The 20,567-nt window shown below is 36.2% G+C and overlaps 1 protein-coding gene across 1 annotated transcript in view; it reads right to left on the bottom strand.

The window, feature by feature from the left end:
• Nucleotides 1–20,567, bottom strand: part of ARID4A (AT-rich interaction domain 4A) — a 77,366-nt gene that overhangs the window by 50,987 nt on the left and 5,812 nt on the right. The window contains 4 exon segments of the mRNA XM_008056686.2: nt 3,456–3,588; nt 7,774–7,868; nt 7,958–8,037; nt 18,022–18,112. Of these exon segments, the coding sequence (XP_008054877.1) occupies nt 3,456–3,588; nt 7,774–7,868; nt 7,958–8,037; nt 18,022–18,112 (399 nt within the window).

The following is a 20,567-nucleotide window of genomic DNA, read 5'->3' as shown; positions in this document are numbered from 1 at the left end:
ATTATACTTCATAAGAAATAGTTTCACAGCTCCCATTATTAATGAATTACTTTGAAAAGATCTCCTTATATTTTTTGTTTAGCACATTGGTTTTCTAGATATGTAATTTATCCATAGCCATTAAATTATAAAATGATTAATGAAATATAAATTCAAGTGTAGCCAGTTTTTAAAAATATTAGACTTCATTCTAAATAAAATGATCATTCATTTTTATTCAAAAAATAATCTGTGGTGAAAATTTTGCATATTATAATTTTTTTTTAATATATACTTGAGCTGGGGGAGGTGGCTCATGCCTGCAATCCCAGCACTTTGGGAGGATGAGGTAGGAGGATCATTTGAGCTGATCACTAGCAAAACAAACAAACAAACAAAACAAACAAACAAACAAAAACACTAGCCTGGGCAACAAAGTGAGACCCTATCTCTGCACAAAATTTAAAAATTAGTCGAGCCGGGTTCGGTGGCTCAGCCTGTAATCCTGTGCCTTTGGGAGGCTGAGGTGAGTGGATTGCCTGAGCCCATGGGTTCAAGACCCGGCTGGGCAGCGAGACCTCATCTCTACAATAAATAAAAAAATCAGCCAGGCGTGGTAGCGCATGCCTGTAATTCCAGCTACTTGGAAGGCTGAGGCGGAAGGATCGCCAGAGCCCAGCAGGTCGAGGCTGCGGTGGCTGGGAGCGGCCACTGCACTCCAGTCTGGGCGACAGAGTAAGACTCCAACTCAAAAAAAAAAAAAAAATTAGCCGACTGGGCTTGGTGGCTCAGCCCGTAATCCTAGCACTTTGGAAGGCCAAAGCGAGTGGATTGCCTGAGCCCAGCAGGTTTCAGATCAGCCCGGGCAACTTAGTGAGACCTCATCTCTATAATATATAAAAAATGAGCTGGGTGTGGTAGCGCGCACCTGTAGTATTGTCTACTTGGAAGGCTGAGGCAGAAGGATTGCCAAAGCCTAGCAAGTAGACACTGGGGTGGCCATGAGCGTGCCACTGCACTCCAGCCTGGGCTACAGAGTGAGACTCCAACTCAAAAAAAAAATTAGCTAAGTATGATGACGCACATCTGTAGTCCCAGTTACTCAGGAAGCTGAGGAGGGTGCATCCCTTCAGCCCAAGAGTTCAAGGCAGCGGTGCATTATGATTGTGCCACTGTACTCCAGCCCAGCTGACAGAGTGAGACACCAACTCAGAAAAAAAAACTTCAATCAGGATTTATTTTGAAACAGGGCTATTTGTTAAAACCATCTGAGTTTGCTTTTTTTTTTTTTTTAAGCAGGATATGCAGTTTCTAGTAATTAAAACAAATCAAAGACAATATGAACAAAGAACTTTTAAAGCAAATCAAAACCACAATGAGATACCACCTAACTGAGGATAAGTACAGTGATACCGTGAGGCACAGAATAATATGAAAACCCAATCTGGGCAAGGAAAAGGTGTGGCAGCCAAAGCTTGAGTTAAGTCTTAAAGGATGGTTAGGCACAACCCAACATCTAATTACCTCACCTGTGAACTACTCTAATAGCCTTTGAGTTGATTCCTGCCACCTCCAGTCTTTCCAATAACATACCACTGCCTCATTAACATTCTGAAACATGCAGCTCAAATAGCATCACTCTTCTGCAAAATTTTCTGTAGAATTATGTCCAAATTCATTAGATGAACTTTAGAAGACCCTTCTGCCCTAGATTCAAATTATCTTTCCAATTATATTTCCTATTATTCTCCTATTCACATCTAGTACTTAGCCAAAATGGACGCCAGAGCAAACGGTTCCATGAACAAACCCTTTGCTTTTCTGTTTATACTTGTTTCCTCTAGTGAAGTTCTGTTTAATAACTTGAAATCCTTCAAGGCTCAGCTTAAAAACACCTGATTCATGAAGGCTTTCTGTATTTTATTCCAATGAATATGATATCTCAGGCCAAGACAGAGTGAACTACTATATGTTCATATACCAAGTATACTGAACATAAGACTCTTTTATGTTAGTTACCTGAATAATTCTCTGCATTAGACATATAATCAAATGTAATAATGGTGTCTTACTCATTTTTCATTTTCAATGTCAGAAAAATAATAAATATATTGAGTAATAAAGGAACTTGTTTTTATTTAAAAGAAAAAAAAACTCTTGACACACTATGATCTGAATATTCTGCATCCAAATCCATTTGCTTGTTTGCCTATGTAACTGAAAAAGGTCAAAGGATTTTCAGAATCTTCCTGTGCAAAGTAAATCTATTAACTAGGAAATGAGGAACATATTTACATAAACATAGAAACTACAAATATGCCCATAGCTCTTTAAAAAATTATAATCCAATTTGGGATATATTTTGTGCCACTATTACTAGAGATAAGTGATATCATAACCCAAAGAAGAGTCATACTTATGTTGAGTATTTTCTAAATACACCCTGCAGAGAAGGCAGTACTTAGCTGAAGTTTAATAAATATTTAAGAGGGAATAAAGAAGAGGAGGAAGAAGAGAAAGAAGAGAAGAGTGGAGGAGGAGGAAGAAGTGGAAACAGGCATTACAAAATATTTTTGATTCTTCTCATAAAATAATCTCTTGTCCATCTATCTTTTCTTATTCCTTTTCTATGTAAGCAAAGATCAGCTTTCTCTACCAACCTACCTAAGACTTCCCACTTACAAAGCCTTCTTTAAAATCTATGTGAACCCTTCCTTTCTAATACTCCCTGTCATACTCTGGTTTACACACAATTTTTTTTAAATTTACAATATAATCTTTAATTACTATGTAATCTCTTAGATGTGTATAATAAGCTCCCTGAGGGCAATGAGTTGCAAATTTCACACTTCTTTCTCTTAAGGAACCAGAATAAAGCTGAACTTACTGCAGATCCTCAGTAAATATTAATTAATTTAAGGCAGAGATAAAGGATTAGAGGAATGAAGTATCTTACATGGGTGCAGTTAAGAAAGAACTTGAGTAGAGTTTATAATGAAAACAGAAAATAAAGACCTAGGGATGGCCACAAATACCCATTTAAAATTGCAAAATCGATCAATTAAGGCAGATGTAGCAAAGGTTTTTTATTTTTGACAATGGGAATATCACAATTAAATCAGTATTTTAAAAAATTCTCTATGAAAGTTAGTTCTGGAAAATTAGTCTAAATTTAGTAAAGAAAGGATTCAAGAATCAAATTAAGAGAACTCATAGTAATGGGAATACAGTAAAAAAAAGACCACTGGACACATTTTGAGGGAAGAAATAAAAGATTCCAATAAAAGTTATGGAGAATAAAAAAAGGGAATAATAAAAGAAAACAGTAAAATATTCTGGGCCTGGCTATGCTCAATTTTAAAATCTGTGATAAAATCCAAATTTGTTGCATTCCTTCAAAATACTCTAAATCCTTTTTAAAAATCAATTTTAAATAGTTACATGATTGATTAACTTTGCAAAGAAACCTTACTTACCAAAGCTGGATACCATTCAGTTCGCTCAGTTGTAGATGCCACACTTACAACTTTTCCTAATAATTCATCATTGAGACGTCGCTTATCCTCATCTTCCTCTTCACTACTTTCTTCTTCCTTTTCATCTTCAGTACTGAAAGCAAGTATAACTAGATCATTATCCTAATACAAACCATTATTTGATAAAAAGTAGTGTAGGCTGGGTGCAGTCACTTATGCCTGTAATCTCAGCACTTTGGGAGGTTGAGGCAAGAGGATTGCCTGAACCCAGAAGTTTGAGACCACTCTGGGCAAGAGATGGGTACTTCCTTGGCCTCACAGAAGTATGTAGTCCTGAGCTGTCTATGGTAACCCTGAGTCCACATCACTAGATCAATGAGTACTTAGACTTAGCCTCTCATGCCAACAACCAGATGGGGCAGAAAAGCCTAATTACATCACCATTAAGTACTTACTGTGCCAAATACATTTATTTAAAAGATTACACTTCTATTTTTACGCCAGATTATATAACTTTAATTGTCTAACATGCTATGAAAATATCTCATTAAAATACATATAAAAGTTTATTTAGGCAACTTATCTGGATAACTAAAGTTTACCCTGAAGTGTCAATGATAGGTTTTAATTTTAAGCCTATAATTTTTTAAATAAAAAATTTAAATAAATATTTTTAATAAAAAATACTCCCAATTGAGTTCTCTCTTTTTGAGTTGGAATCACACTGTCTCTCAGGCACGATCACAGATCACTGCAACTTCAATTTCTGGGCTCAGGTGATCTTTCCACCTCAAAAGCATTCCAGATATTAACTCTTATTAAATGGCCCAAATCAATTTAATTCCTTATCGCTTTATGTTTTAGTACTTTTCCTCTCAAAGACTTGTCAGTTATAAAACTCCACCTCACTTTCTTTATTGTCTACATCTACTAATCTCTCTTATCTTTCCTTTTGACACCTCTACTTGCTTCTTCAAATCTATTGTACTCTCAAAAACCAGATGACTCAACTTGTTAGAATTATAAAAAAGTATAAGGAAGCTTTCAGTAAAAGTCTAGAGGGATAGCTTATGAATAAAATATGAGGTATTAATGATTTATTAAATATATATCATGTATGGAGTACTTAATACACACTAATAATTTTACATACATTATCCAATCCTCACAAAAACTGGTAAGATATTATATCCTTCAGGTTTTTGTGAAGATTAGAGTTAATATATGTAAATGTATTAAATTTGAAGAAGTTAAGTAGTTTTCCCAAACTGATGTATCTAGTAAGTGGCTGAGCTGGGAGTTCCATTTAGGGTCCTCAGAGGTTCTTTTTTTTAATAACTTTCTGGCTTGTAGTATAGACATTATTTGACTTTGCCTTTTAAAATCTTCATTACATACTCCCAGCAGCAATGAGTAGATCTAACATCTGACCTGGTTTCTAAATATTACTTCCCACTAATAGGAACCAGAGACCCTTGGAGAAATGGCCACTTCCAGGGCTGGGGCAGGAAAAAAAATTAGCATGAGCCTAGGATACCCTGTCATGCCAGAAAATGAAAAAATGCTCAAGAAATGGTGAGGACATGTCAAAAAAAGCACAGAAGCCAGTTTGGACTGGCGCTCATTGACTAAATCTGGGACAACTTGAGCATCAAAATGAATTTTTGAATAATAAATTATAGCCCATTAAGTAAAAACTAGAATCCATGAATCTACAGTGGTGATTAGGAAAGATTTTTATTATGCCTAAATGACAACTAAAAAAAAAAGGCAGCAAGAATGAAAAATTAGAAAATCACCATTTCATTATTATAATAGTACTAATAGATTTAAGCAAGAATTATCAGCAGATGATAAAACACTGCATAAAAGTTTGACAGAACAGGGAGCAGTGGCTCATGAGCCCCTGTAATCCCAGCACTTTGGGAGGCAGAGGTGAAAGGATTGCCTGAGCCCAAAGGTTCGAGACCAGCCTGGGCAACATGGTGAGACCTCATCTCTACAACAAATCAAAAAATTAGCTGGGCATGGTGGCACACGCCTGTAGTTCCAGCTACTTGAAAGGCTGAAGTGGAAAGATAACCTGAGCCCAGCAGGTCGAGGCTGTGGTGGCCATGAGCGTGCACTGCAGTATAGCCTGGGCAACAGAATGAGACTGCGACCCCCTCAAAAAAAGAAAACAAACAAAAAAAAAGTTTGACAGAGAACAGGATACCTAAACCATCTCAAAGTATTTCCACATAGATTATTTATAAATTACAAAGGGAAAAATGATAACTGTAATAACTTTGGAGTTGAGAAATATGGCAGACAGCACCTTAACCAGGTGATAAAGTTAACATTACCAGTTATAGGACAAACTGATAACCTGCACTTCTTGATGTGCTTGCCTTGAAAAGGACACATCAAACCAGGCTCGGTGGCTCAGCCTGTAATCCCGTGCTTTGGGAGGATGAGGTGAGTGGATTGCCTAAGCCCGTGGGTTCGAGACCTGCCTGGGCAACTTGGCAAGACATTATCTCTACAATAAATCAAAAAAATTAGTCAGGCGTGGTAGCGTATGCCTGTAGTTCCAGATACTTGGAAAGCTGAGGTGGAAGGATCACCGGAGCCAGCAGGTCGAGGCTGCGGTGGCCGGGAGCGCCCATTGCACTCCAGTCTGGGCGACAGAGTGAGACTCCAACTCAAAAAAAAAAAAAAAAAAAAGAAAAGGACACATCACTTAATATCACTGCCAAAAATGTATAACTTGAATCTAACAATGAGAAAACAGTAGTCAGACAAACCCATTTTGAAGAACAGTCTACAAAACTACTTGCCTTTTACTCTTCAAAAATGTTAACATAATGATAACCAAAAAATGGTGAAAGAACGTTTCCTGAATAAAGGAGACTCAAGAACTATATAAACTAAATGCAGTACATTATCTTGACTGGATCCAGGAATCAGGGGAGCTGGGGGATGCCATAAAGGCTATATTGGAATAACTGAAAAAATTTGAAATATGGACTATATGAGGGCACCCAAAGAACCTAGAATTATTAATTTTTTTTTGGAGGGCAGCGCCCTTGTAATACAGGCTTCCTCCGCTAAGTAAGTGTTCTAGGAACCCATTGGTACCAGTGTACTAGCATTGCTGTGAGAGATTGTGTTCAGCTTCAGTGAATTTTTTTTGGACAGTCTTTCAGTGTATTTGCCTATTTCATGATGGGTGATTTACAAGTGCACCTGCCCACATTGTGCTGAGTGTTCAGAAGTTTTTGACCAAAAACAGCATGACCCCTGAGCCCTACCCTCCCTTTTCACACCATCTCACTCAAAGCAACTTTTTTTTGTTGTTTTCCCAAAGAAAAAAGTCCTCAAAAGGAAACGTTTTGCCAATATGGAAGAGGTGAAACAAAAACCATCATAAGCACTAAAAGACATCAAAATTGACAAATTCAAAAGCTGTGGAAAAAAGGGTCTCGACATGTATATTGCATCAAATAGAGTACTCTGAAGGTAACTGAAGTCTAAACATGAAAGGATAAATACATTTTTTTAATAAATAAATTCTGGGTTTTTAGGTCCCCCTTCACATGTTATTAGATGATAGTATTCCATCAGGGTTATACTTCTAAATTTGATCTTCATACTTTGGTTATGTAAGAGCATCTCCTTAAGTATTTAAGGATATGTACAATTTTTTCTCAAATAGTTCAACAAAATAATATTACAATTTTTTAAAAAGGTAATAAAAACCACATATACTCACTTAAAGTAGGAAAATTATCATATCAAAGACTTAGGCAAAGTAACTTAAAACAGAAATATCCTTTTAAATTTTTTTTTGAGTCAGAGTCTCACTGATGCCCAGGCTGGAGTGCAGTGTCATGCTCATGGCCACCGAAGCCCTTCAACCCGCCAGGCTCAGGTGATCCTTCTGCCTCAACCTTCCAAATAACTGGAATTACAGGTGTGCGCCACCACACCTAGCTAATTTTCTTATTTATTGTAGAGACAAAGTCTTGTCAAATTGTACACACTGGTCTTGAACTACGGGCTCAAGCAATCCTCTCACGTCTGCCTCCCAAAGTGCTGGGATTACAGGCTTGAGCCACCACATCCGGCTCAGAAATATCCTTTTTGATAAAAGAATCATGATACTTCTTGGGCAAGGTAATGGGAACAATGAAGAACAAGGTCTGCTCAGGGTCAAATGTCTAACATAATGGTATGAGATGCTATGGAAAGGTTACCCAAACAAATGTAGCCAATCAAGGAAAAGCATTGGTTGTAATAACTATAGTCATAATGATACTATGTATGAAAAACTCACACAGGAAGAGAGGACCTTCTTCCTCTGTTCGTCTTCTTTGCAATTACTGGAGTACCAAAATGCTCTGGATTTGTTAAGGGAAGCTGGTCAAGTGTCTGGATAAGAAACAGACTAATTAAATCACATTTTACCTCTACATCAGTAGCTGCTGTTCAACCCAAATAGTCCATCCATGTCACCATACCTCACTCTCTGCAAAATGTCTTTCCCCTTTCAGGCAAAGCGAGGTACGTCTCAATGTTCTCTCATCACCATCATCAAACACTACAATAAACACAAAATATCAGATAATTTAATTAAATGAGAACTGATAAAACAAAAACTTAACAGCACAGCATGCTTTTACTGCTATTCATTAGAGCTCAATATATGTAAGAACCATTATTTGTTAGTCATGTTTCAAAACCTTTTACAGACTTGGGCAAAGCAAACCACATTTTTCATTCTATAGATACCAAACACAAGTTAATGGCTCCCACAGTGCTTAAGTATCTCCATTTGCTTTTTTGGCTTCTGTCACTACAGAACCACCTTTATTCATTAGCAACCTAGTCAAAGCACAAACATTACACACCTGCAATTCTAAAAGAATGAACAAAAATCTATGATTTAAAAAGAAGTATTATGGGATTTTCCACAACAGTTTTTAATAGAGGGCCTCTAATTTCCAGAAACTGTTTGACTCCTGGTAATGTTGTTAATTATTATATTTCTGCCTATTTGCATGATAACCTACTATAGTAGAAGTACTTGCTGCCAAATTTTAAAGTCTTAAGATTCAAGCTCTCTTCTTGGGTCAGAAATGGATATAAGTAGTTTAGAAATAAAGGTCAAAACAAACATTAGAAAGATATAAAGTTTTTTCAAAAAGAAAGAAGTCATAATTACACAGAAACTTTCTTCAATTTTTTACTTTTACTACACATTTAAAAAGTCATACTACTTAGGTATGATTAAATATTTTAAGAAAACGGGGATATGGAATTTTATAATTTCTCTAATATTATCCTAATCACTAATAAACAAATATACTGATAATCTTATAGGCTTAACTATTCAGATTTTAGCATGTAACATTTACTAAGTTTATTTTTTTAAGATACTCTCAGAAAATACCTCAATTCCCAAGATTATAAAGAAGCAAAATAAAAAACAGAATCCTTACCTCAGATACTTAACATGCCTTTTCATTCAACAATGTTTGTATATCTTATGAAAAGAACATTTTTCATAGGAAAGCATATATACACAAAAATGATTAAGATTTAATATTAATTTTAAAAATTCGAGGTACTTTCCCATTCTAACAGAGTAAGTTAGAATTAATAAGGGGAGGCCGGGCTCGGTGGCTCAGCCTGTAATCCCAGAACTTTGGGAGGCCGAGGTGAGTGGATTGCCTAAGCCCGCGGGTTCAAGACCCACCCGAGGAACTTGGCGAGACCTCATCTCTACAATAAATCAAAAATTAGCCAGGTGTGGTAGTGTGCGCCTGTAGTTCTGGCTACTTGGAAGGCTGAGGCAGAAGGATCGCCGGAGCCCAGCAGGTTGAGGCTGTGGTGGCCAAGAGCATGCCACTGCATTCCAGTCTGGGCAACAGTGAGACTCCAACTCAAAAAAAAAAAGAAAAGAAAAAAGGGGAAATTCTACATTATGTTGACTTAATATCTTGGTGTCTTTTAATTGGTTACCTGTATAATTACAATCCTGAATTTTTTTCTTAAGGATGGCTGTTTAATTAACATTTTGTCTTCAAACCATACACATTTAACGAAGTTTTAAAAGGAAATTTAATGATACAAAAGCACTCAACAAGAAAAGCAGCTGTGCTATACACTGCCAATGAACCAGAAATTAATGACTACCTGCAGATACAATGACAGGATAAAACACAACATCTTCCGACAATGACCTCATTGATCTGCACTTGATGAATGGTGTCTTAAATACTTATTTCAAAAATTATTATTCATATAGTATCATCAATTTTAATAAGCTCTTGTTTTTTAAAAACACTGAAATCATGAAATTATCATAAACTAAACTGATAATAATTCTTCACGTTAGTATAGTGTCTATAGGTACAAGATTTTGTAAAAGAATAAAACCTTAAGGATTCCAATTTTCCTTAATGTCTACAATACCAAAGATGGTGACACTGGACACACATACATTTCAATGGAGGTATGAGGAAGGAAAATGAGAATGTAAGACCAATACTGTCAAAGTTATATAAAAAGTATTTTCCCTAGTGTTTTATCATTAATCAATGACAGCCTTAAATCAAAATGTTCTGATACAAACATTTTAACAATTTAATTTTCTTAGTTCTTGTTTTTTTAGATCATAACTTTGAAATAAAATCAGATATTTTTTAAGGGAAACATTCATTTCACTTCTACATACTTTATAATAAATAAAAATATTGTAAAGACTAAGGATATCTCAAAAGTGAATTATGGTATAAACAACTATACTACAGGGTTTTTTAAATTTTGTTTTGTTTTGAGTTAGAATTTCTATCGCCCAGGCTGGAGTGCAATGGCACACTCATGGCCACCCCAACATTGACCTGCTGAGCTCTGGCGATCCGTCTGTCTCAGTCTTCCAAGTAGCCAGAACTACAAGGCAAGTACTACCATGCCCAGCTAATTTTTTTATTTATTGTAGAGACGAGGTCTCACCATGTTGCCCAGGTTGGTCTCGAACCCATGGACTCAGGCAATCCTCTCACCTCGGCCTCCCAAAGTGCTGGGATTACAGGCTTGAGCCACCGCGCCCGGCCACTAGTTTTACACATAGGAATTCTAAGTGAGCAAAGAGAAACAGTTTAAGATTTCTTTTATTTACAAAACTGCACAAATATATGTACTTGAGTATTTTATACATTTGTTAAGTAATATAACTTTTTGACACTTTCTGAAAGGCAAATAGAAAACCCAACAACATTGTAAACTTATTAATCATAACATCCTGATTACCAAAACCAGGAAGAAGCGCCACGTATAAGAAGCTTCCTCTATAACTTCCATGTTAGCGAAGTATCATCTAAAATAAAACAAAATTTGTAGGCACTGAAGAGTGACTTTAGCATTTTGGTAAGAGTGAAATAATTGGCTGTGTACATAATAAATTTAGCTTTTTAGTTCAGACTTATTTATAACATACTCAAAGGAAAAAAAGTCACACTACAAAGATTTAATAATTTTAAGAAATGTCTTATACTTGCCCCAAAAGGCATTTAAATAGATTATTGAGTTCAACAGAACATGCGTACAACCAAGAGTAGTATCAGTTATTACATTATCAAATACTATAATGGTTAATTTTAGATGTGAACTTGACTGGATTAAGGACTACTTAGAGTACTGGTAAAGCATTACTTCTGGGTGTGTCTATGAGGGTGTTTCCAGAGAAGCCTGGTGTGTGAGTCAGTGAACTAATTGGGATGGATCAGTTCTCAATGTGGGCAGGCACCATCCAATTGGCTGGGGGCCCGGGTGGAACTAAAAAGCAAAAATAAGATTTCCTCTCTCTTGAAGCTGGGACACTCTCCTCCTCCTGCTCTTGGGCATTAGAACTTTGGGCTATCTGGTCTTGGGACTCTGAGTCTTGGACCAACAGTCCCTCAGATTTTCAGGCCTTTGGACTGAAACTGAGAATTATACCATCAGCTTCCCTGTTTCTGAGGCTTTCAGACTTGGACTGAGTCACGCTACTGGCATCCTAGGTCTCCAGCTTGCAGACAACCTGTCATGGGACTTCTCAGTTTCCATAATTGCATGAGCCGATTTCCCTAATAAACTCTCTCGTATCTATACCTTATTGGTTCTGTCTCTTTGGAAAGCCCTAATACAGATTTAAATACTAAAACCTACTTAGAGGAAAATGACAAAGCTGAGACTCTCACGGTAGCACTACTCATAAAAACAGAAAAAATAATGCCAATGCAAACCAATAAACAAATCTAACCCTAATCTGCTAGATTTAAAGAAACAAAACACAACAAGGTTCTAATGAACTACTAAATAAATCAATCTGTTATAACACTGATGCTGAAAGATAATCATAACAGTAAATTAATTTACCTATCCAGAGATGTAATTGGCTATCACTTATTAAGCTTCTACCATGTCCTAATCCTCACAACAGCCTCTGCAAGGTAGGAATTACTAACTTCTTTTCAAAAAGAAATTGTTGGCCAGGCATCGTGGCTCAATGCCTATAATCCCAGCATTTTCAGGGAATGAAGTGGGAAGATTGCTTGAGCCCAGGAGTTTGAGACCAGCCTGGGTAAAACAGCAAGACCACATCTCTACAACAACAACAACAGAAAAAAATAGGGAAAAGAGGGGAGGGGGAATATTAAAAAATTAGCTGGATGCAGTGGAGCATGCCTTGTAGGTCTAGTTACGCAGGAGACTAAGGCGGAAGGATTGCCTAAGCCAGGAAGTTGGGGGCTACGATGAGCTGTGACTGTGCCTCTGCACTCCAGCCTGGGTGACGGAGTGAGACCTTAACTCAAAAAAAAAAGATAGATAAAAAGATATAGAGTATCAAAAGATTAACCAATAGGCTGCAATTTTGTTAAGAAGGAATAGAAAGATATACATAACATATAGGTATGAAACAATATAAAATTAGACTGAGAAGAAGTAAAAAATTCAGATTTGGGGAAAATACGTATTATTGATTATTGTTATAACTGTGTACAGTAGTTATAATTAACAGAATTTGTTATATAATGCAATAAAAAATTTAAAGTTAAAAATATATGGATGCCAAAGGTAAAATCAACAGTTCTCTTTTTTTAAAAAATTATTTATTTGACAAATAAAAACAATATGTATTTATGGTGTACATGTTTTAAAATGTGAGTATGTTGTGGAAGCTAATTAACATATGCATTACTTCACATACTTATCACATACTTGTGGTGAGCAGTTTTCAAGTACACAATACATTGTTACTGACTATAGTTCCCATGCTGTACAATAGACCGCTTAAACTTTTTCTGGGGGGGGGGAGTCAGTCTCACTCTGTGTCCCAGGCTGGAGTACAATGGCACATTCATGGCCACCACAACCTTGACCTACTGGGCCCAGGGAATCCTTCCACCTCAGTCCTCCAAGTAGCTGGGACTCCAGGAATATGCCACCATGCCCAGTTCATTTGTTTTTTGTAGAGATGAGGTGTCGCCACGTTGCCCAGGCTGGTCTCAAACTCTTGCACTCAAGCAATCCCTCCATGTTGGCCTTCCAAAGTGCTGGGATTACAGGCGTGAGCCACTGCATCCAGCCTGGATCTCTTATACTTATTCCTTCCTCCCAGTCAAAATTTTGTATCATTTGATCAACATCTTCCCAGTCCCTCACCCACCCTCAACCTGCCCTAGCCCCTGATAACAACCATTCTACTTTCTTCTAAGAGATTGACTTTTTTTATATTCCATGTAAGTGACATCATATGGCATTTGTCTTTCTGTGCTTTGCTTATTTCACCTATAACGTCCTCCGGGTTTGACCATGTTGTTGCAAATGAAGAATTTCTTTTTAAAGGCTGAATAGTATTCCATTGTGTGTGTATATATCCCACATTTCTTTCTCCATGCATTCGCTTAGAGACACTCATATTGATTCTGTATCTTGGCTATTGTGATATAATGCCGCAGTAAATGTGGGAGTATAGATATTTCTTCAACACACTGACTTCATTTTCTTTAAATATATACCCAGATGTAGAATTGCTGAATCATATGGTAGTTCTATTTTTAATTTGTTTAGGAACTTCCATAATGTTTTCCATGATGGTTGTACTAATTTTCATTCCTACCAACAGTATACAAGTGTTCTTTTTTCCTCCATATCCTTACAGCACTCATAATCTTTTATCTTTCTAATGACAGCCATTCTAACAGGTATGAGGTAATACCTAATTGTGGTTTTAATTTGCATTTCTCTAATAAAAGCTGATGTTGTACATTTTATCACATACTTGTTAGCTAATAGCTATTTGTATGTCTTCTTTTGAGAAGTGTCTATTCAGGTCCTTTGCCCATTTTTTAATTGGGTTGTTTTCGTGCTGTCGAGATGCTTGAGTTCCTTATATATCTTGGATATTAACTGCTTATGAGATGTGGGCCTTGCAAATATTTTCTCCATTCAGAAGGTTGTATCTTTACTCTGTCAATTGTTTCCTTGTCTGATGTAATCCCTCTTGTCTGTTTTTGCTTTTGTGCTTGTGTTTTTGGGTTCATATTCAAAAAAATCAATGCCCAATATCATAGAGCTTTTCCCCTATGTTTTTTTCTAGTTTTACAATTTCACATATTAAGTTTAAGTCTAATCCATTTTGAGTTTATTTTTGTATATAGTGTGAGATGAGGGTCTAATTCAATTCTTTTGCATGTGGATACCTAGTTTTTCAACACCATTTACAGAAGAGACTCTTTCCCATTGTGTGTCCTTGGCATCTTCATTGAAAATCAATTGACTATAAATGGGTAGATTTATTTCCAGGTTCTCTATTCTGTTCCATTGGTCCACGTGTCTGTTTTTATGCTGAGTAGTATGATGTTTTGAGTACTATAGCTTTGTAGTATATTTGAAATCAGGTGGAATGATGTCTTCAGTCTTGTTTTTTTTGCTCAATAATGCTTTACTCCAATAGTTCTGTTATCCATAGAGTCACTTGTGATAACTATAAGTCTCTCTGTAGCTTTGTTCAACAAAAAGCAAAAACAAAAATCTCCAGGAACCTGGAAACCTAAGAAATTAACACTCGAAGATATACATGAACAAAATATCCTGGGAATATGAATTCTTGTGGAAGTCCAACTAAACGAGTTAAAGCCTGTCACAGGACTAAACAGATTTATCTGTGGCTTAGTACTTTCTTGCTGAATGATTCTTTTAGTCAGTGGAATAACCATGTGGTTATGAAATATTTTGTGCTTGATTTTGGTTATAACATTTGTCATAAAAGGATCTACTTTAAAAGCTTTATAAACATACAGCACATTCTTCAAAATTCTGTTACTCTACCAGTTTAATCTAAACCTCCTCTACTCAATGTCAACTAAAACTTCTATGAAATCTAATATTACTAATGTTTGTTCAAAACAGTAACTATAAAAAAATGCCTAAATCGTAAGCATTTCTTCATGCAAAAATATTAATATAAATGATGGAATAGATTTTAGTGTTAAACTTCATATATGATGTGTGTGTACATTTCATATGTAAATTACTAAAATTATTGGCTTTTTTTTGCTTTATGTTTTCCTAATTTATCAAATATGTGTTTTGTGGGGGGTTTTGCTTATGCTTTTTAAATTTTTTTCTGCAGAGATGAGATTTCTCTATGTTGCCCAGGCCGGTCTCAAACTCCTTGGCTCAAGCAATCCTCCGACTTCATTCTCCCAAAGTGCTGGGATTACTGGCATGCGCTACCACACCTGGCCAAATACATGTTATTTTTACATTACAAAAAGGCAAAATAAGAGTACTTTCAAAATATCTTACTGACAGTTTTATTTACCAAGAATTAATGGCAACATTTAACTGCAGATATTAATTCTAATCCCAATTTTGATTCCTCTCAAATGACTGGATAACATCCTTCCATATATTACATTTTTATCTTTAATGCAAGGATAAGAACTATAAAATGAATAAAGAATGGTATTAACAGGAAGAGAAAATATTTCTAATGCTTAAAAACAAACTTTAAAAAACAAAACAAAACTCCTGAGCTGGTGCTATTTATTGTTCAACATTATAGGGCAAGGTATTATTAGTATTTCAAAAACCCCAAGTCATATTAAATCCATAATCTTTTAACAGAAAGGAAATTAATATCTACATTACATGAGAAGAGAAGAAGTTAATATAACTGACTCTAATGATAACTTTAGATCACTCATGATCGTAACTCCTGTTTGATACAAACCAGCAATGTGGTACCCTCTTCTGTTTCAATTTTTAATAATCTGACATACTTTCAGATATTACATGAAGCCAAAAAAAGTCTTGGAGGCCATTAACACTATAAATAACTTTCCAATTCCACTTTTATACATAACACTTAGCTAGGAATTAGAAATCAACAAAAATTCCAGAAAAGAACAATTAAACCCAATAGGTATTAGGTATTTACTAAAAGAAAAACGTAGAAAGTGCATGACCCATGAGAGGTCTCACATTTCATTTTGCCATCTTTTTAAACCAAACAGTAATTATGCTCATTAGACTCTGATCATTCTTTATGTGGTCCACATCCTTTAATACCCAAATGTTCTTTATAGCAGTCTTATATTGAGTGTTCTGACGTAAACAGTGCCTGTCAAAATCTTTTTATCAATCTTGTTCACACACATAAGTACAAAAATCTTGACTACTCTGAATCTGATTGCCAGACAAATCTGTTTCTTCCTGTTTTCCTATGTGTGTACTACTTGCATCAGAATCACCCAGCACGCTTACAAAAGATTATTGTATTGCCATCCCCAGACCCACTAAATTGGAGAAGTCTGTGGTCCTTAAATCAAAAGATTATTGTATTGCCATCCCCAGACCCACTAAATTGGAGAAGTCTGTGGTCCTTAAATCCTCATTTTTCTAAGCAAGCACCAAGAGATTCTTATGTACACTAACACTTGGCACTTCAATTATATGCAATTAAGATTCTAAAACTCTTTGAGAACAAGAATTATACAATTTCTTCTGTAATTACTGAACATAGAAAATCACCACAGAGAAAGCTCAGCTCTGACTAGTTCTTAGAAATACTAAAATGTCACTCATGTAGAGGACAGAGATCGCTATTCATAATTGAATAATGATGCTGAGATGAAGAAACCCAGAATGTGAAAACCTGAAAGTTAATGCTTCTGCAGAACATAAGCATTTTATTAGTAAAGTTTATAAGTAATGTGAGTGCAACCTTGATAGTACCATACAGGATGAAATATTAGTATTTGAAAATGCATCATATATTTTCCCACCTACACATACCAACTCCTATAATTTTCACCAGTTCTTTGTTTAATATAACAAAATTACATTAATGTAATCTCTAAAAGTTAACATTAAGCTTAGTTTTTAAATCTCTAACAAATATCAAGAGCCACAACTAAGCTTCCTAAAAATATGTAGTTCAGAATAATACCACCATTGTAATCAACCCCAACTTCTAGGAGATCCAAGAAGAATAAAAGAGATTAGAAAAAAAATAGTTATATACAGCAAATTGCTGCTACTAATAGAAGCCACAGGGTCAGACAAAGGAAATACAATTTTTAACCAAAGCATGTTCTTCACAGCTTTGAGCATCAAATAGAGACAAATGATTTTTACTGAAAGCAATAAATCAAGTAAACTAAAAGTAAACCTAAATGGTCACCTTTTCTTCTTCTACAAGAAAACCACAACATGATAATTACACTGCATAAAACAAAACATACATGGAAGAAAAATCAACAATGCTATAGGTGTCCAGTGCAAAAGAATGGATGTTATCCAGTATTGTGTAGTTCGAAAATACTGAGGAGATTTGGAAGTATTACCTATTGCTATTCTCATCAACATAATGACAACTGTTTAAGTACCACTTTTAGGTTTTAACTTACATGTATTATGATACTTGTTGCTTCTTACCACAGTAAAGGTTTTTAAAGCCATTAAAAGCTTATGCATGGAATGCTAAGAATGCATTCACATGAAGAGTATATAAATATATAGAAAGCTGTTAATGAGAACCCACATACTGTCAAAATAAAAAATTAAGCTACAATCACCTAGTCTTGAATCTACTATGGTCAGAATTTTTTTAGTCACTAAATTCTATGTCAACATCTACATTACCCTTATTTAATACATGTAGCAACACTATAAAAGACTGCAACTATGCAATTTTTATTCCAATTATAGAAAATGCCTGATTATTTATAATGTTTTATTAACTTTACTTATAAAAAACAATAATGATATGATCTAACTTTCTTGAAGAGCAACACCAAAATAACCTAAAACAGGACTGTACATTCTTGGATGAAAAATAGACACAGGTGGCTAAGTTACTGTATTTTGTTATCTGCAGCATATCATTAAAATTTTAGTCAACTATATACAGTACACTGAAAAGGAAAGAATATATATTTCTCTGACAATACAATGATTCAGTGAATCCACAAAATAGAGGTATATGTAACCTCCAAATCAAATCTATGTATTAAATTACTTAACTACTTACCCACAGTATACCAACTAGCATCTGTCAACTTGCTGATAATAGCTTCCTGAAAAGATCCATCAGATGTCCTGGTTTCAACAATAGCTCCAACCTAAAACATGAAATCCAAATTTCCTTACCCAATTTAAACAAATAAACCAAAACACTTCCACCAACTATATGATTTGGACAAGAAAAATAATATAGGCTGGGCTCGGTGGCTCAGCCTGTAATCCCAGCAGTTTGGGAGACCGAGGAGAGTGGATTGTCTGAACCTGTGGGTTTGAGACCAGTCCCAGCAACTTGCAAGGTTGAAGCAGAAAGATCGTCTGTGCCCAGCAGGTTGAGCCTGCAGTAGCCATGATTGTGCCACTGTACTCCAGCCTAGGCAACCTAGTGAGACTACAACTAAAAAAAATAAATAAATAATAAAAAATATTAATTTCTGGTTGGGCATGATGGCTCAGGCCTATAATCCCAGCACTTTGGGAGGACAAGACGAGAGGAATGCGTGAGCCCACAGGTTTGAGACCAGCATAGGCAACGTGGTGAGACCACATCTCTACAATAAATCACAAAAATTAGCTGAGCATAGTAGTGCATGCCTATAGTTCCAGTTACTTGGAAGACTGAGGCAGAAGGATCGCTGGAGCCCAGCAGGTTGACGCTGGCTTGCTGCTGGGGTGGCCATGAGTATGCTACTACACTCCAGCCTCAGTGACAGAGTGAGACTCCAACTCAAAAAAAAAAAAAAAAAGAAAAATAATATAGTGCTTATGATAATTATACCTTACATTGGCTTAGAACCTTGTCATTCATAGTACTCATATTTATTATGCCAAAACACTCTGGCATAAGTAAAGTAGCTATTATTACCCCTACTTTACACAATGAAAATTGTGGCTCCAAAAGAGAAAATAATTTGCAGAGTTCAGGATGAGAACCCAGTCTCTTAAATCTAACCTTAGAGCTTTTTCACTATATCATATTACTTTCAAGAAAATTAAATACAAGAACTGTAAAATCATAAGACAACCAATATGGCCTTGATTTTTTCTCAAGAAATATTGAATACTGGGTTCAACATTTGTACTTGGGGGATCTTTTAGAGAAAGGTTCACCTGGAGAGAGATGGATGGACCAGGTAAAATTTTTTAAGCTTCCAAATCTTTGTATATCAGGTATTAACTGAAATGGTACCCTGACATAACAAAGATGTATAAACAAATAGCCAGAAATGGATGGAAAACATAATATTTTCTTAAATTATTAAATGAGCATAGTTTACTTGGTAAATTAGAACAGAAGACTCAGGCCTACAATACTAGTATGTTAGAAGGCCAAACATCACCTCAGATATGGCAACAGATATGTAAAACAAATTCTTCAATCCAAGAATTCAGAACAAAAGATGACTTTGTGGGCTTCCCCCTCCACCTGCCCCTAAGCCTGAGCAGTCTCAAGCTAACACAACCAGCAACTGCGACTCCGGCAGCAAGAGGAGAAGATGGACAAGAGGAAGCTGGTGTGAAGGCGAGCGTCACACAGTCGGGTACCTGGTCGCCTTCCGGAAAGGCCTGCTCCACCACATCTTTCTTTTCCAGCCTCCTCCTGCATCTTCCAAAAGTGACTCGAAAGTCAAACAAAGGATTTAGAGCCATGCTTTCATTGTGTTTTTATTCTCAGCATTTTTGTTTGTTTTTTGAAACTGCTCTAAGTTTTAAATGATCCCCTTCAGTTCTGTGTATATACAACATCTTAGAAACTTGAAAGTGGAGTTATGAGACATGAGGTGGAGCTCTTCCCAGGTGCCAAGTTTTTGTCAAACATTTCATCCATAAAGGGTGGCTTGAGCCCTGGTGTTAAGTTCTGTAGATATACGAGAGGCAGACAGGACGAGGACTCTAAGCTTACGGTCCACCCCCCAAACTACACCCAGCTACTTTCCACTTCTCTAGATACTGTTAATGATTCCAGATTTATTTAGGGGTGCCCTGTGGCAGTGCATCTCAGACTTTTTTCAGCTTTAACTGCAAAGGAGACTGAATATGGATCTCTGGGGGCATTGCTTGAAGCAGTTGAAAACCTGAAGCCCCCTACCCCCAACTTTTTTATTTTTGGAGTAGGGGTCTCACTCTGTCGTCTAGACTGGAGCGCAGTGGCCGATCACAGCTCACCACAGCTTCCACCTCCAGGGTTCAGGCGATTCTCAGTCTCCTGAGTAGCTGAGACTGCCAGGTGCACGTCATCATGCTCTGCTACTTTTTTGTAGAGGTGAGTTCTCTGCTGTGTTGCCCAGGCTGGTCTCCAACTCCTGGGCTCAAGCAATCCTCCCACCTTGGCCTCCTAAAGTGCTGGGATTACAGGCATGAAATCCATTTTTATATGCAACCAATGTTATCAGTGTTCAGTGTGTATTCTAGAGATATTAGATGCTCTTTATCTTTAAAAGTATTATATGATATTATACGTATGTTTATACATATATGCTCATGACCACCACAGATTTGATCTGCTGGGCTCAGGCGATCCTTCTGCCTCAGCCTTCCAAGTAGCTGGAACTACAG

The sequence above is a fragment of the Carlito syrichta genome, unplaced genomic scaffold, assembly GCF_000164805.1.
Source record: "Carlito syrichta isolate Samal-C Ts95f unplaced genomic scaffold, Tarsius_syrichta-2.0.1 Scaffold302449, whole genome shotgun sequence".
Classification (NCBI taxonomy): Eukaryota; Metazoa; Chordata; class Mammalia; order Primates; family Tarsiidae; genus Carlito; species Carlito syrichta.
The sequence above is the reverse complement of the archived record's forward strand: the minus strand, read 5'-3'. Positions and strand labels throughout refer to the sequence as shown.